The 19,505-nt window shown below is 41.4% G+C and overlaps 1 protein-coding gene across 1 annotated transcript; it reads left to right on the top strand.

The window, feature by feature from the left end:
* The first annotated feature begins 8,756 nt into the window (after positions 1-8,756).
* Positions 8,757-10,877, top strand: LOC124277901. Its single transcript, XM_046713627.1, has one exon. It carries the CDS (start codon positions 8,757-8,759, stop codon positions 10,875-10,877), a length of 2,121 nt encoding a protein of 706 aa, XP_046569583.1.
* The last annotated feature ends 8,628 nt before the right edge of the window (positions 10,878-19,505 follow it).

The following is a 19,505-nucleotide window of genomic DNA, read 5'->3' as shown; positions in this document are numbered from 1 at the left end:
TTGTGAATTTTTGTGATCCTTAGCACAGTGTGAGTAGTATAATCCAAGATGAGGACTGACAGCAAATGGAGAATCTGAATCATTTGGTCACCTGCGAGTAGCAATGGGTTGTAGGAGACCTTGTGCAGTTTTTGGGATGACCTTGAACATCAATAATTAAAGTAAATCTCTCCAAACTTTAGTGTATACACTTGGTTTGGGTTTGGGTGTTGTTAAACAGATATTGGCTTATGGTATATGTTTCATGTTGTTTAGGTAGCAGCATACTCCATGAAATAGGGACAAGAGTTTTAACTGCGGAAGTTAAGTGAATGAACGACAGCATGCCTATCTTGGTCATAATCACAGTCGTGACGAAGACGAGTTTTATTACAAGAGTTATGTCCCTTGAAGATTTTTATTTTTACCTTGAGCATCCTCAGTAACATGTCTGAATGGGGACAAGTATCCCCAGAAACTAAATTACAACATTTACTTTCCACTTAAAATTGGCGACCTATTCTATTCCAGAGTCAAGGACCCTCTCGTGTGTTATTTCACACTGAATAGTTGTTTTCTGATGACAAAGACACGTGACCTAATGTCTCTTCTTCCACTTTTTGACACTGTATTTTTAGTTATAATAAAAAATTTCAGGGGCGTAGCAACCATCACTAAAAAGCCCGGGCTTGTACACATGATTTTGAAAATGAAAGTTGGGCAAGCCCCAATACTAACTAACTATACTTCCCATAAAAAGTTTAGACTCGCTAGTGTAAGTATAGACACTTACTTCAGGCAACTGTTCTCGACTAAGTTTTGCAAAATATGCCATACTGTTTAAAGGTACTGTTTACACATGAACTAATGTATTGTAAAACAAATTCGTAACGTTGAAAAGATTGTCATGAGTTCAGTAAGTGATGAAAATCAGTGAAAATTTGCGAATTATTAACAAAACTTTACTCCAGAACGCAGCTGTTCACATGCACGATCTTTACACATGCTTTTCAGCAATTTGATGCATGATCCTCGTGTAACTCAGCTGCATAAAGTTTGCAGTTGGTTCCCCCAAGTTAGTGGAGAAATCAATCTTCGATGTAACCATATGTGTACACATAACCTAGTGAGTGTTTTAAGTGAGTCCAAACTTTTGAAGATAAGTATATAAAGCTTTGCAACCTATCGGGCTTATACGGAAAAAATGGCTTGCTACGCGCCTGCATTTACTTCCATATTGTTGATTACTGCATCAACAGACATAAAATTGTAATCTTTCCTATGATAGGGCATAGTGATATCACGGTTCTTTTGTATAATATTAACTTATTACTTAAACAGAATTGATTGATACAAATATCATGAAACAAGTAATATGGTGAAGTTATGTCACAACGAAAAGTTAGTAAAAGCTGTCACGTGATGCGACCTGAAAACATCGTGGTAAAACACTCGAGAACATTCAAACTGAATGTGGCATTAGTGGCAGTTAGTCGCGATATTTCCCTTTCTGCAATACTGAAGCTCTAAATAAAGCAAGTCCGGATTTGCCAAGGTTCAGTGTCTGCTATCAACTGCGAGATAACGAACTCGTGTTAGGGGTCGGGCTAAAGGGTAAACATATGAAACTGCCAATTATGACTGCACCAGCCTGGCCACAAATATCAAGCCTCAAAACTAAAAACGGAGTGATTCGCGACGCTAAAGAATTACCTGAAACAATGGCAGATCACCTGAGACATGTCTACAGTAATGTTACAGAAGACCACTATGACGAAAACTTTAAAGCCGAGATCGACAAACAAGTGGCCGACATTAGAGACGAGTTGTCCAGACAACAACCTACAGCTGACGGTCTGCTTACAACGCCCCAAGAAGTATATGATTTGTGTCGAACTCTTAAAAACAACAAAGTTGCTGGTGAAGATGGTATCACATATGAACATTTGAAGTATGGAGGTAAAGTTTATCACGCTGTCTCTCTGTCCTGTTTAATCTCGTACTGAAATCGGGCTACATACCTCACTCCTGGAAAAGAGGCATTGTAATACCTATATTCAAAGGTGGAAACAAGTCGAGATCTGCAGTCGACTCATACAGAGGTATAACCCTTCTGCCAGTGGTGTTTTAACTATTTGAACTTATTATAGGCAAACGAATGCCACAGGTAATGTGTGAAGTTCATGAACAGCCATGAACAGTTTGGTTTCCAGAAAGGCATATCATCAATGCATACATCATTTATGGTCCAGGAGACTGCAGTCCACTGCACGGAGAGATCTGATGCTGTCCATGTAGCATTCCTCGACAGCTCTATAGCGTTGATACAGTCTGCCATCCTGACCTCCTTTTGAAGTTGAAAAAGCTGAAAATCAAGGACTCCCTGTGGAGACTAATAGATAACGCCTACATCGATATGACAAGTATAGTGTCTTGATTAATCATGTGCAATCACAGTGGTTTCCTTTATATAGAGGGGTTCGTCAGGGCAGTATTTTATCTGCCAAGTTCTACTTATAAAAAAAAAAATATAGTGTACATTGATGAACTGTTGAGAAATCTATCTGCAAGCAAGACGGGAGCTGTCGTCTGCGATGTCAATTGTAACAGCCCCAACACAGGCTGATGACATCACTTTAATCAGCCCTCTTATCGGTGGCATCCAGGATCTTCTGTCCACTTGTGAGAGATACAGCTCTCAGTGGAGATTTACGTTTTCCCCTACTAAGAGTAAAATACTTACCTTCAGTAAAACAAAGGCCCGCGATTCTGAAGTGACGCTTTATGGAAAATCCCTGCCACACTGTACTGAAATAACACATGTGGGGATACAACTGGATGCTGGTTTCAACTCATGGGACAGAACTCTCGAAGCATGTAGAAAATTAAAAGGTACGGCAATGGCTCTTATAAAGTCTGGTGTACACCAAAACGGACTCAACACACTGACAAGCCTCAAAGTAATAAGAACAACCCGCTTACCCAAAGCTTTATATGGGTGTGAACTGTGGACGGAGCTTTCTAAATCAGAAGTCACTGCCCTCGAGCGTGCTCAAAGATTCTGTCTGAAAATTGCTCAGGGTTTCCCAAGTAACACACGGACCTGTATTTGTAACGCACTTGTCGGTTGGAACGCCATTGAGGCATCAATTGATACCAGAAAGCTGTTCTTCTTAGGACAGTTATGTAATTCCAAAGCAGAATTTCTCCCAAGAAAGTTGTTCATAACCCGCCTATCGCTACTCAGACATACCCACACCAAGTTGAAGTTGGGTTATGTGCCCGACATATGCACTATACTGGACAAGTATGACTTAACCAATTATCTGAACGCTTTCCTGAAAGCAAGGACATTCCCAAGTCAATCGAAGTGGGAAAAATATTTTAATCATTTTATGTGGATAAAATCTGAGACCTCCACCCACATGGCATGGCATGTGGCGAATTCCGACCCATGGCTGAAGCCTGCTGCAAACCTTCTTGTCAACATGTGTGCGATTTGGTGTGTTGTGATTGCCCAAACTGTGGGCAGCATTATAATGATTTCTCGACTCATGTGATCTGTCACTGTCCCAGCTACCAGTGCCAGAGAGACATTTTGTGGTGCTCCCTCATTGACGTCAGTCCGCCAGAAGTAAGTGTAGCACTACACGCCAAATCAGTTGGTGGCATGTCTGTTGTCCTGCAGACCCCCTGTCACCCCAGAAACGTGTGATCTACACCTCTACGCTCAGATGTCATTACAAACCTGTATTCATTCCAGAAAGACTCTTAACCCCATTGGATATTACCATTAAACCTGCATCCTCATCTTAACTTGTAAATAACAGTTACTATGAACACATTTTCTTCCTTGTAACTCTCCTTTGGAGGAATGCTTATACCCTTGTGTACATAACGTTTCTTATCCACTGTTATAAATGGCTTGCCATAAATGACGAAAATGTTTTGTTTTCTATGACGTTAATCGTCAGAGAGGTTACACACGCTATGTGTAAGTTAGGCCACGTAGTGAAAACAGCCTGTAGATAAGGGACAATATATTTTTGTGATGTTTTGTTTTCGAGGAACAAAATTATTCCCATACAAAGATCCACTTTATAGCCGATACGTTTTGGTTGACTCCCAAATTGTATCTCAAATCTGTAATCGTAACACATGGGAAAGGATGTAATAGCTAAATGGATGACTCTTAAGTAATATGTAAATTATTATCATTTTCTCTTACTTGTGTTGGTGTAGTTTGACTCATGACTAAATCATCCACACACTTCTACTTCTTGTCCCACCTATCCACATACATCTCATCTACTTACTAACCCATCCACATACATCTCATCTACTTACTAACCCGCCTACATACATCTAATCTACTTATTAACCCATCCACATACATCTCATCTACTTACTAACCCGCCTACATACATCTCATCTACTTACTAACCCATTCACATACATCTCATCTACTTACTAACCCATCCCCATACATCTCATCTACTTACTAACCCATCCACATACATCTCATCTACTTACTAACCTATCCACATACATCTCATCTACTTACTAACCCATCCACATACATCTCATCTACTTACTAACCCATCCGCTCTTAAGCTACCCTACCAACTAACCCACCCACATACTTCTCAACTACCTACTAACTTGCCTGTCCACTTCTCATCTACTTACTATCCTAAACCAACCCGCCAACGTCTCAGGTACCCGCTAACCAACCCACCCACCGACTCCTTAGCTATCCACTAAACCAACCCGTCAACTTCTCAGGTACCCACTAACCCACCCACCGACTCCTTAGCTGTCCACTTAACCAACCCGCCAACTTCTCAGGTACCCGCTAACCCACCCACCCACGGACTCCTTAGCTGTCCACTAAACCAACCCGCCAACTTCTCAGGTACCCACTAACTCACCCACCGACTCCTTAGCTGTCCACTAAACCCACCCGCCAACTTCTCAGGTACCCACTAACCCACCCACCCACTCCTTAGCTACCCACTAAACCCACCCGCCAACTTCTCAGGTATCCGCTAACCCACTCCTTAGCTGTCCACTAAACCAACCCGCCAACTTTTCAGGTACCCGCTAACCCACCCACCGACTCCTTAGCTATCCACTAAACCCACCCGCCAACTTCTCAGGTATCCGCTAACCCACCCACCGACTCCTTAGCTATCCACTAAACCAACCCGCCAACGTCTCAGGTACCCGCTAACCCACCCACCCACCGACTCCTTAGCTATCCACTAAACCAACCCGCCAACTTCTCAGGTACCCGCTAACCCACCCATCCACCGACTCCTTAGCTATCCACTAAACCAACCCGTCAACTTCTCAGGTACCCACTAACCCACCCACCGACTCCTTAGCTGTCCACTAAACCAGCCCGCCAACTTCTCAGGTACCCGCTAACCCACCCACCCGTCCACCCACCGACTCCTTAGCTGTCCACTTAACCAACCCGCCAACTTCTCAGGTACCCACTGACTCACCCACCGACTCCTTAGCTGTCCACTAAACCCACCCGCCAACTTCTCAGGTACCCACAAACTCACTCACCCACCCACTCCTTAGCTATCCACTAAACCAACCCGCCAACTTCTCAGGTATCCGCTCACACACCCACCCACCCACCGACCCCTTAGCTATCCACTAAACCAACCCGCCAACGTCTCAGGTACCCGCTAACCCACCCACCAACTCCTTAGCTATCCACTAAACCAACCCGCCAACTTGTCAGGTACCCGCTAACCCACCCACACACCCACCGATTCCTTAGCTATCCACTAAACCAACCCGCCAACTTCTCAGGTACCCGCTAACCCACCCACCGACTCCTTAGCTGTCCACTAAACCAACCCGCAAACTTCTCAGGTACCCACCCGCCCACTTCTCGTCTACCTACTCTTACATCCACATGGGTCTCTCCTACGTTTTAACCCATCCACCCCACTTAAACACATTGCTTCTCATTTTACCAACCCAATACCCCGGATTCAGACATTACAAACTTAGAGCTTTACAGACATTACGAGCATATTGCTTCTTCGGCAGGATCATTCACACGAACGATATAGATACATATAACAGTTTCAACGTCCATGCGGTTGTTAGTAACTGAACAGTTGTAACTGTAACTGTTTTTTAAGAAAGTTATACATTATGCAACACTCCATCTATCGACCTAGTAAACATACAACTGTGTTTCGGCCTTGTCGTTGTGTATAAATACTGGTTTTGTTGTTTATTCTTTATGGTGGTAAATTAACTATAAACAACGGCATACAGTGCGAAAAGAGAGATAATGGGGGCCGCGTAAATATATTTGCTCTTTATCAATAATCCTTTCAGATCGCATTAATGCTGATCAATAGCAGACCGTAATGATGTGTGCGATAGAAGATACAGATGCAAAATTCAACAGAGCGGCTTTGTGGACACGATAACCACGCGCCCAACGATCTAGAGTTCTGGCAGATGAAATTTTAGTTGCGAAACACCAACGACAGCTTACACAGCAAAAATAACTTGGTTTCCGTTCTTGCGGAAACCAAATGGATACTGGGTAATGTAGGTTTCCGCTAGGTTTCAGTATCCGGAAACAGACAATGCGAGTTTCCGCATAGTTTATGTAAAGGCTGGATATTTTGTCCTAGTCTCTATTGTTTATATCAATCAAACCGGTTTTCATATATTCCAAATGTGTTGGGTATAAATTTTTCCCCACTTTGTGTATATATATATGTATTTTTATACTTCCCATTGGCCATTAAAGTTATTGTGACTTTCACCTCACCTCAGGTGGGGCCCCATGTAAATCCTCTGATAGGAGGGGTGTGACGATTCTTTTGGGTTATATAATTAAAGTTATTTATGTAAATACTCTTTGGGGTTGTGTGCTCATATATGCACATATACTTTTGTTCCAGTATTGTGTTTATATATTCTCTAATAATATTGTTTCCCCTAATAAGTATTGTCGTCACATCCTATATATCAGTCGGATTATTATTTATTTTCATTATTGTATCTGTACAATGGCTCTTTCTGCCTGCACTGTCGAGGTGACAACAAGCCAACTTGTTTTTTAGGTTTCACCTGGACTGTGCAGTCGGAATTGCAACCCTGTAACCAAGACCTTTTATTTTAATACATATTATTACTGTCTTTTTGTGTTGTGTCATCTTTGACTCGAGCACTTCGCGCAATAGACACACTTGCCCATCCCTTTTACTTTGAGACGTAATTGTTACGCAACCACAGCAATTACCCAAGTCTTACATTGGCGCCCAACGTGGGGCAAAGTGTCGCAAGCGCCCATAGTACCCCTCAACGGTCAAAGATATACACTCATTGGCACATAAGGCATAATTTTGTATCTATACTCCTACCCTTAGTTGCCTTAGTCAACTAAGAATTCTCAGTACCTCAACCTCATCTCCTATTTTTGTCAACATGTCCTCGCTCACGAACTCTGAGCTCTTGGACACTATGTTGTCTTAAGCTTGGGGACACTGTACTCATCAGAGAGGAGGAGTATCAAGTTATGAAAGTGAACTTGGTTCGGGAAGGATCCTCTCTAGAAGACGTCGTGGCCAGGGCAGTAGATCAGGCCCTGGACAGGAAGACAGCCCTGATGATGGAGGCGATAAAGTCGCAGATGCTGGAAGAGTTCCAACTGCTATTACGACAGCTTCCATCAGCTACGACCAGCACCGGATCCATCAAACCAAATCCAACAACTCCCACACCTGTTCTGGCGGCTAACGATGTTGCTGCTGCCCACTCAGAATCCCCAGCCGCTAGCGACTCTAATGTTGCAAGCTCGAGTGCTGGGGTTGTGGGTAGCGGTAGCACTGTACGCCCAGACCCACAACAGGTGCTGGTGAATTGGGATCGTCCCTCATCCAGCTACTTCAGATTGAAGACCTTCTCTGGTACAAAACCCATCAAAGCTGGAGAGGTAGCCTTTGAAGAATGGGCCCAACAAGGAAAGACCATGCTAAAACTCGGAAGAACTCCTGGGAAGAACAACCTCACCCTGAAGACGCCTTTTGGGGATAAGTGGACAGAGAAATGCCAAACAGCTTTTGAGAAGATCAAGGAAAAACTAACCACTCCTCCTGTGTTAGGCTATGCTGACCTGTCTGCCCCTTTTGAACTCCACACTGACGCCAGTGGCACTGGACTCGGAGCTGTCCTTTACCAACAACAATGCGGTAGCCTGAAGGTCATCGCCTATGCAAGCCGAGGTCTTTCTAAAAGTGAGGCAAATTATCCAGCACACAAGCGCGAATTTCTAGCATTGAAGTGGGCTGTTACTGACAAGTTCCATGACTACCTGTATGGTTCGGAATTCACAGTCGTAACAGACAACAATCCCCTTACATATGTCCTGAAGTCGGCGAAAGTTGATGCCATGGGATACCGATGGTTAGCAGCCCTAGCAGCCTACAACTTTAACATCAAGTATCGACCAGGAGTGCAGATGACTGATGCAGATGCTTTAAGCCGCTTGCCACAGGAATCTCAAGAAGAAGATCTAGAGTTTAAACAAGACACTGAAAGAATAGACTGGTTGATTGCTTGGAGCACACCCCACGCTGCTCCAGAATCTGGTGGAGTGTTCCTCATGCTCAATCCGGGCTATTCTTCAATGTCATGGCATTCACAGCAGTCCAGAGGGTAGGCAGCAAGGGAATCTCAAAGAAATAAGCAGGCAAGAAAAGAAATGCATGGCATACTCTCAAAACGCTGTCATGTCCAGCACTGAAGAACCTGTTCTGGTGGAAGCTCTGTCCAGTTCCAAGAAAGCAGTTCCTGACAGTTTGGTGAAGCCACCTACAGTCCTTGATAGAGCTCAGTCATCAGTGGATTGGAAAACAGCGCAGGGCTTGGATTCGGAGATTTCCCACATCAAGTCAAAGGAGGGACCATGCAAATCAGAGACATCCAAAATCCCTCCCGACATGCATGTCTACCTGCGAGAATTGGAGAAGCTTATAATTAAAGATGACATCCTCTACAGAATGGTCACTGATGCCAAGGGTATAGAACGACAACAGCTGGTCATCCCCAAACAATATCGCAAGGAGGCAATTCATGGAGTTCATGATCAAGTTGGACATCCTTGCAGCAACAGCACTTTATCCCTTGCCCGCCAGAGATTTTTCTGGCCATTAATGGCCACCTCTATCCAAACTTATTGTTCAAACTGTGAAAGATGTATCAGGAGGAAAGCCAGGAAAGAAACTGCACCACTGGAAGCCATCTTACCATCTGTCCCACTTGAACTAGTCTGCATTGACTATCTGTCCATCGAACCAGACAATGGTGGCTTTGAAAACGTACTGGTGATCATGGACCACTTCACAAAGTACGCAATGGCAGTTCCAACAAAGGATCAGAAAGCTACCACTGTAGCCAAAGCTTTATGGGAAAACCTCATCTGTCACTATGGTTACCCTCAGCACCTACTGTCGGATCAAGGACGGGACTTTGAATCAAAAGTTATCAAGAAGTTGTGCGATATTGCTGGCATCAAGAAAATAAGAACGTCACCATACAACCCAAGGTGCAATGGTGTGACCGAAAGGATGAATCGTACACTCTTGGATATGCTCGGCGCTCTCAACCACAGCCAAAAGAAAGACTGGAGAAAATATGTTGGACCTCTAGCCCATGCGTACAACTGCATTGCACATGACACCACAGGCTACTCACCATACTACCTCATGTTCGGCCGTCATGCGCACCTACCAGTAGACATGGTGTTTGGAACAGATCCTGACAGCAGGACTTCAAAAGGACCTCAACAGTATGTCAAAGATCTGTGGGACCGACTCCAGTTTGCATTCCATGTGGCCAGGGAGAATGCCCAAAAGTCAGCAATTCGCAACAAGGGTTACTATGACCGAAAGGTTCATGCAGCAGTATTGGAACCAGGTGACCGGGTGCTTGTCCGCAACATTGGGGTCAAAGGAAAACATAACATCGCTGACAGATGGAAGTCGGGAGTCTTCATTGTTGAACGTCGCCAAGGTGAACTGCCTGTCTATGTTGTTCGACCAGAAAATGGAGACGGGCCCTCAAAGACTTACCATCGCAACCTCTTACTTCCTGTTGGTTCATTGCCCCTAGAAATGGATGAACCAGAAAGAAACCAGTGTCACAGGCGGCCTGTCACCAGATCCAGAGCCCGAAATCATCAACCGGAGAACATCTTGGAATCCTCTGAAGATGAAGTACACACTGTCAATGTATGGTATCCACAGCCTGAACCTATTGGAGCTGTACCCACTAGCAGCTTGAACCCTGAGGCTCAACCCTTTGAACCACAAGAACAGGCGCTGCCATACACACAACCTACTGTAGAGGAAGTCCCTGCTATCCAAGTGGTTCCCGGTATGCAGAATGAGGCAACCACTGCAGCACCCCTCACCTGTGAAACGGTTGCAGTGGAAGCCAAAGCTGCTCCATCAGAACCCATGGAGAGTGGGGACTCAGGAGAACTACAAGGGAGAGAAGATGGGCTGCCTGAAGATCCGGACAATGAGGATACATCGCTCATCGCTTCTTGTGATCCGGTAGAATCATCTGGTTGTGAGCCAGACCTATCTGAGAACTCTGTGGACTCTGCTATAAGTGATCCAGTTGCCGCTGACGAGCCACTCCAGTCTCTCCCCTGTGAGGAGACTATTATCATGACCTTGCCGGAAGCTCCTCGTAGATCCCAGCGCCAGCGACGAAGCACTAGGTTCTTTTCCTGGGATCCATTTGGGAAGAAGTATTGTTCAGCTGAAGCATTGTTTAATCATGTATTTGTATTTACCAATTTCAGTTCGGGTGACAAAATTTCCTTAAAGGGGGGGAGAGTGTAAAGGCTGGATATTTTGTCCTAGTCTCTTGCACAAGTAACCCAATATCCTGCCCTTTACCAGTTATCTGATAGGGTTCTGGGGCTCAAGGCACTGGTGCCATGGTTTCCATAGCAACAGTTTTTTAGCCAATCCCCAGGGGCTATGTTGTCACATGACAGGGGCAAGAGGGAGCGTGGGACCCCCAAGCCTGAAATCTTCCTCTTTCTGCCTGCACTGTCGAGGTGACAACAAGCCAACTTGTTTTTTAGGTAAGAACCTCAGTTTGCTTCCATATTGCAACTAGGTCTTCTGTATTAAATTCCAATGCATAGTTATGTTGTTAGCAGGATAAGTAATTATCTGCGGCTTTTAAATTAATGTATTTTTTAATTTGATAAATCACAATTAAAACAAGTGTTGGGTCACTGTCATCAATTATTCTTGCTGTGCCAAACTGGCGAAAGGTCACTCATCTGTGACTGTCCAAACGTGCACTCGATGGCAAGAATAAATGACATGTACTCATTGTAATATATTTTCATCTAGAAATTCATTTTAGTAAAGTACTTTGTGTGTTTAGCATTAATTTGCTTATTTGACCTGCCAGTCAAAATTGTCTCTAGCTCATTGCTAAGTTCAAAATTCCATTTATTTACGACTTGTTGCTGCTAACAACAGAACTCTTTTGCCATTTTAATCTAAATTAAAAAGTGGCTGTATCACTGTCCCGGTTTCCAAACCATGTGCTCAGTTAGAGTATCATGGTATCATCTGGAACCAATTAGTGGCGGTCATGCTCACTGACCAGTGCTGACTTCTCCACTGAGCAGCACACAGCCTGGGCTGTCTTCGGCTCTCCTCGGCATTCTCCGGCTCCCGTCCGGCTCCATTACAAAATGGCTGCACCGGATGTAAACAAAACTAGGGTCCATCGTCTGCTTCATGTTTATCCTAACATAGCATTGACTACCGGGACCATGCAACTATATCAATCATATTTTAGTATGTTTCCCCACTTGATGTGAAAGTGAAGTCCCAGTTTATTCAATAATAATATAATGTATTATATTATATGGCCAATAATATACCTGCAAATTGTAGTAATGTAAATCATGTAATATCCATTTATTACATCTTATCAATGTATTTTACTACAATTAGGTGTTCATTCTGGGTAGCCCCAAGTGGTGTACCTACTGGGTGTATTGACATTCTGTTGGAGCTAGCCTCATATTGACTAGTATGATCATCCAACAGGCAGTCATACCCCATTTCCTTTAGCCACATGTGTCGTACAGGCCAGGTGTCCTGTCGTGGCTATTGTTTATATCAATCAAACCGGTTTCCATATATTCCAAATGTGTTGGGTATAAATTTTTCCCCACTTTGTGTATATATATATATGTATTTTTATACTTCCCATTGGCCATTAAAGTTATTGTGACTTTCACCTCACCTCAGGTGGGGCCCCATGTAAATCCTCTGATAGGAGGGGTGTGACGATTCTTTTGGGTTATATAATTAAAGTTATTTATGTAAATACTCTTTGGGGTTGTGTGCTCATATATGCACATATACTTTTGTTCCAATATTGTGTTTATATATTCTCTAATAATATTGTTTCCCCTAATAAGTATTGTCGTCACATCCTATATATCAGTCGGATTATTATCTATTTTCATTATTGTATCTGTACAATGGCTCTTTCTGCCTGCACTGTCGAGGTGACAACAAGCCAACTTGTTTTTTAGGTTTCACCTGGACTGTGCAGTCGGAATTTGCAACCCTGTAACCAAGACCTTTTATTTTAATACATATTATTACTGTCTTGTTGTGTTGTGTCATCTTTGACTCGAGCACTTCGCGCAATAGACACACTTGCCCATCCCTTTTACCTTGAGACGTAATTGTTACGCAACCACAGCAATTACCCAAGTCTTACATTTACAAAACTGAAACTAACAAATCTAGGTTTCCGTCAAGTTTCTACAACTGAAACTATCATTATGCGTTTCCATTTAGTTTCAGGTCGCTGAAACATTCATAGCAAAATGACTTAGTTTCCGCTGTTGCGGAAGCCTATTGGATACTGGGTAATGTAGGTTTCCGTTGGTTTCAGCTTAGATGAAATGGCAAACTTAGCTTTGTGCTGTTCCATTGGGGGACTATATTTACTTACTGTTACATTTGCAAGATAATTTCTATATACAGAATCCAGCTAGGGTCCATGTAGGAAGCAAAAGTACTGTAAGTTCCCGTAAGAATTATTATCAAAGTAGGAGATCATACGTCGAAACATCAGATAGGCATCAACAGTGTGCAGGACACCAACAAGGTCCAAGAGCCAATCCAAACTGGGCAAGCCAAGGGGAAATGAAGCCGACCTCCGACGACATGTTCCACATCGCCCGTCATGTTACATCGCTGAATACAAAGTTTGACATCACAGTGGAAAGCATCAAATCTCAATGAAGTCATCTCTCTTTTCATACGGTTTGAAAAATGAGCGTTGTGCGAGAATTGCGCTCTCGTGGTCCTGGATCTACGTACGGCTATAAAATTACACAGAAATGTAGAACATTAAATTTCCTATCCGTTGGGATAAATATAAGTGCAACTACCTCGGCGGTTTGAGAAATAGACCTTGCTGAATGTTGTCCAAATTTTTGCTATGCGTTAAAAAACAGTAAATTTCTCCGCTTTTTATCGCGCACCGATAAAAGCACTGTGCTACGATTTTTTAAAATTTGGCATCTTTACGGAAAGTGTGAGCGAAGAAAATACAGGCTGATATCTGAACGACATAACTGTATATGAATTGGGTTTATGTGCTTATGCATAACGTTGTACGCTCAACATTAAAAATGACTTGCAATAAATGTGAAAAATGGATTTTCTTCTATGACGTCAAACGACGACAGAGAGGTCATACACGTATAATGATAAGGGGGCATAACTCCGTCAATGTAACTCAGATAACATGGAGAGAATTTGTTGTGGATACGGACGCTGTATTTTCGGTATTTTGGGTTTACGGTGAACCAAACTATTCCAATTCAAAGTTCCCCGATGTGATCGGATACGCTTTGCTAGTTTCACAATTTATAAGAAAAGATAACAACGTACTACATGTGAAATCGCGTAATAGCGATTTGGATGGCCCTATCCGATATATAAGTTAGTTCTTAGATTTCCATATTCTCCTGTTTGTTTTGACTAATTTTGCATCGTTATTACCAGAGTACTAGCCATATCTTCAAATGTAATGAAACTGCTGAAAATAATACAACATGGTTGTTTTATGCATTTTGCGACGTCGGAAAAAGACGACATTGGTATGCTAAAAAAATATAGTATATATCTCACCTAATTTCCATTAATTGTATAAAAGGTCTCGGTTTCTATGTAAGAATTTAACACTCTTTAGACAAAAACATAAAATGACTGAGTTTTCGATCTAAATAGTGTCCTGAATATATCAACAATTAGACGGTTTGACCGTGTATCATATTTTGAGCAACACGCGCACCTGTTAAATGAAAAATAATATTTCACAACACCCGAATATTTTGTTTAGGATAAGAATTTTTTTTGTTTATGATTATGTAGCTGTTTCTCTTCATAAGTATGCAATGAAAGATGCAAAAAGTTTTTATATATGGAACTATATATTAGAATATGGATGTAAGATTTGTCCAAATTAAGACATGACATGGTTTATACAATGTATATTTTTAAACAATTTTTGTATGAATGTAGTTAGAGTTTGATATTCTTTCATCACAACATTATTTAATCGAATATGAATTGATTATATTTTCGAAAACAATGATAGTGAATATAGAATACGTTTCCGACAAACGCGCACTTAGCCAATCAATATACATCATTGTTTTGTCTATAAAACGACACAAAAATATGCAATGAACAAGACAATTCCTTTAAATATGTGTGCATATATATATTCATGCCAATAATGGTTGTCACAAACACGTGACTACACACATTTGTTACACGTTTGTGGCACGGTTGACCCCAGCTGATTTCTGGACATTTACAACAACTTTATCTGGGTTAAGTGTGTTTAAAGTGTGTTTAACGTATGACCATGAAGGGCATTCGTTTGTTGCTCATTAACAATATTGAAAAGGAACTTCAGATGACTGAATAAAGTAAAGATAGGTTTTTACTTTGAGGGTTCTTTTGTCTCACCACATCTACATTTTACAATTCACAAAATGTTTTCGAAATACGGACGTCAGGATCCCTTTACCTGTAATGTAGGTGGCGATTATTGATAGCTAAATCTCGTCGATAGAATGGATATCGGTAATCGATGTACAAAACACAGAAATGATTGTACATATCATCAATATTAGCATTGTCCCAGTAGACCACGGTGGTTCGGGTATGGTCGATGAGACGAATTGGGTAACCATTACTTGAATTAGTGTAGAACTGCTAATGCTATCAGCAAATAACCCCGTGTATGTCAATGCATTATTTACAAGATCTCCATGACATCCGTCTGTAATGCCAGGGGATGTGCAAGTATAAGGTTGCTTAAGTTTAGCAAATCTAATCAACATGTTTTTACTGAGCAGTCATCGTTGTCATCCCGACCATAACCAAACCCAAGCTCTGCTTCACATTTCTGATTTGAAGTCATACTCTTGCCCAAGATTGCCAACAACAAAGATACTATCTATATGCAGAACCACTGAGTAGAAAGACTTTCTGTCAGATTTGAAGAAATCATCCAAGACGTCTTTAGATAACATATCTTTCTTTTGATATCACATATTGAAGAAATTTGCGAAAGTAAGGCGCACTATAAACTCTCTCATCAGCAGTAGCGATTTATCTCAGTAATCCCTGCCTCTAGTACTTGGTAAAGCACCTAACATACACGAAAGCACCCAGCGTTACTATGCCAGGATTGTAGAAGGTTTTGACAAACGCTCTCGCTCTGAGGCACGTTGGACTCTACTGCAGTTTTCACAACAGTATTTTGGCCAGCCAGTGGAGTGCTGATTTCAATAGGTAAGAAAGATCATCCTGTAACTGATGCGTGCTTACAGGAGAAAGATAGTGTTATAGGAAATACTATTCATGAGGATAGAAGAAGTATCAAAATGTACAGAATTGTATCATTACACCAGAATTGAGAGAAGACATTCAGCAGGTAAACGGGATTGAAACCAGAAGTACAATCTCTAAGGAATGTTTTGGATGGAATACGTTCACCGATGATACATCTCTCCATGTCATCTTAACGTGTGAATGTGCCCTTTTTAAGATTAAAAAGAATATCCTAAATATCATCATCATCATCATCACCATCATCATCAAAGCATTTGTATAGCGCCAATACCAGTTCAAAAGTACTGCTCAGTAGCGCTCTCCGAATAACTCAAGAATGAAAAGTTAGACTCTGTATGTGTATGTAGATTGTATCCAGCAAATATTCTGATTCATCTTACTCTGAAGAGATCATGGGCGATCCGATTGGATTCTTACAGCGTTGTGCACCTTAGTCGGCGTGTATAATTTCACTAAACCTCAACTCATGTCACTAATGTACGGACGGAATCAGTTGACCACAAATGGGTTTGTTTTAGGATACTTTTTCATATGTGCAAGTATTTCGTCTACATGAATTAGTATTTTTTGTTTGTTGTGAAGGATATTGATAGACTCATCAAATAATATGGCGAAAATGTACCAGCGCGTATTTACACAACGTCTTCTCTACGATCTATACTGCATTAGGCTGACATATTTACTGAAGACAGTGACTAACGAATCCGTCTTGGAGTTATTCCAATGACGCCCGAATGTCAAAACCACATCAGCACATACCGTATGGACAGCTACGTGTTTCCGGTTGTCCGAGCATTGTCACAGTGGATCACTACATTTCATACATCTGGCTGAAGACACTGCGTGAAACATGATGGCGTCAATTGTGTTCGCCACCTGTTTGATGATTTCAAGAGGCTATGTAATGAACACAAGAGGTGAGGATGTTTTCAATTTACCCCCAGACATAAAGTACGTGCCTTAAATGCTGAAATATGTTTAATTTTGAGAGTATAAAACAACCATATGCATCTAACAAGGGTTATAAAAAGTAAAAGTACATTACCTTTTGGGGATCAAATATCATGATATCCATGACGTTTGCTTCACACATGAGTGGGGATATGTCATGCTTGGATACTGTCATGCAATTGTTCAATTTTGGATTTTCGTTGGTTTGGCAGGTACTCGTTTCGTGGACTCGTCAGGTTTGTAGAAAATATATTCCATAACAATTTTGATGTTGTCCGCTGTATTTTATTGCATTACTTTGGACTATCGTGACTGCATATTATGAGCCTAAGCCGGAAGATATACATAGCCAGTTTTATATATTCTATATATTTCCATTAACGGATCTTTTATTCAATTGTTTTATGAGGATTAATACATTTTGCTGAATGTCAATATATATATTTAATATTTACCCATTTGTATGATGGAGGCACTGTACTTATGTACGCATATAAACATATTCACAGACATATTTTATCACAATAGGATTTTCATTATCGACATTATGGATTTCAACATTATTGAAAGATGAATTTAAGATGAAAGTGATACCATGACACATGGTAAACCTTCTCGTGAAGACGCTTTTCCTGTTTCGCAATTCGAAGCAACCATGTCATATACAAACTGAATATGTGTGTGTGAGTGAGTGAGTGAGTGTGTTTGTTTGTTAATGTTGCATGCGTGGGCCAGAGAGGGGGCGTTAAATAAGTTGAGAACAGAAAACTAAAATAGTTGTTAACCAACGAAAAATGCACTCACAATATTATTTCTATTGTTGGAATACACATGTAACACAGTATATAATTACATTCTATTTTTCTTTTTGTGTATGTTTTCTTGGGTATGAACTCCACACGATTTGGGGTAATAATCATTTCTGTGAAAAATTGTTTGGAGCTGTAAATCGCATTTATAAATCCAGCCGGCTTGTACCTAGTATCTGTTCTGGGAATGGAACCTTGACGTCGAAATGTTTGGTATGACGATATTGATGAAAAGTAATTGTCACAGTTTATCAGCTCACCCCAGGTCCGTGGCCTAATTATACGACGCAAAATTGAAGCTATGCATTAAGTAGAGTGTAAACACGTCTTCATGGCCACACGACTACACATATCCTGTCTTCAACAGCTGTACACAAGCCGTTGTTTGGAGGCCAAGAGCTGAGAGGTTTATTGAATATGATGACTTTAGATGGTGGCTCCACACTGGTGTTCGTTCATGGAGATTCACTTTGTAAGTGCAGCAACCAGGTATATATAAATGCGTTTAGTTCACTGCGATCTAGTTGAATAATTCTTTTGATATCTCAGTTTATGTTAATCTGACCTGTACTTAAGTTGAATAACAGAATCTCATCATTGTTCGTAATTGTTTGTGAAAGATTTGCTAATTTTTAAATCACAATTTTAACAGACAATTATATTCAGACACCCATGTACTATGAGCACCCTGTAGCTTGTTTCTACGGGAAGTATTACATGTCCCCGAAATTGTACACTGGATTAACCAAACAAAGGTTTACATTCACGATTCGATGAATCATCCTCAACATGCGGTGTACGGATTTCTACAGTTTTTCGTGCTATGTTTCAGGCATGAAAACAACAAACACCATAGAAGAATGGGTACTTGACAACAGAGTCACCATGATTTATGTTTCTCTGCTCAACCTTGGCGAGTTTCTGACAAATCTCACGCAAACCATCATAGAAAAGAACAAAATCAGCATTTACAGAAGTCAACTCAATTTTCTTGTTTTCTGTGACAGAACAAGTAATTGTTTGAATGGCACTACTGATATGGTATGTGAATTGTCTCTTTTTCTGCTTATGCTGAGCACATCTGGCCTACTAGGGGCGTTGGGGTAGCCTAGTGGCTATAGCGTTCGCCCGTCGCGCCGAAGACTCGGGTCGATTCCCCACATGGGTACAATGTGTGAAGGCCATTTCTGGTGTTCCCGCCGTGATATTGCTGGAATATTGCTAAAAGCGGCGTAAAACCAAACTCATTCACTCACTCTGGCCTGTGAAATGCCTAGGGGCAACATGGCGACATTACTAGAGTTTATATAGCTGATACGTCGTGAAGGAAACTTTACTCAGTCATAACTTACCAGATAAAAAGGACTAGTGGTTGAGCTAAAATCTCCCCACACGAGCACTATGTGTAAATGTAATTCTTTGTATATTCGTTGACTGTTTATAATATTGACTCTTATAAACAATCTCTTTTGAAAGCAAGACAAATTCGTAGTGAACTCATAGGCATGTTTACTGAAATAATCATATGAAACTATTTTCATCAGAGGTGACAGATTTTCTACACGTTGAGAGATCGTAGTACACACGGGAAAACAGGACTAATGTTTGTCAATTGAACGATGCATGCTTTGAATTCATAATGCTAAACAACATGTACCTGATTCCTCATGACACTATATAACAGTCGCCTCGTTTTGAATATGAGGTTAGACGAGTCAAACATTGCCCTCAAAATTATTGCACACATATCGTTTGCACGAAAGTCCTTGTTTTACGCCAATGACCA

The sequence above is a fragment of the Haliotis rubra genome, unplaced genomic scaffold (assembly GCF_003918875.1).
Source record: "Haliotis rubra isolate DU_JTF1 unplaced genomic scaffold, ASM391887v1 Scf23, whole genome shotgun sequence".
In the NCBI taxonomy this organism is placed as follows: Eukaryota; Metazoa; Mollusca; class Gastropoda; order Lepetellida; family Haliotidae; genus Haliotis; species Haliotis rubra.
This window is presented reverse-complemented; position numbering and strand designations above follow the sequence as displayed.

What these genes read in the sequence shown, in the direction of transcription:
- LOC124277901 (XM_046713627.1), top strand. Translation starts at nt 8,757, where the DNA reads ATGTCCAGCACTGAAGAACCTGTTCTGGTGGAAGCTCTGTCCAGTTCC.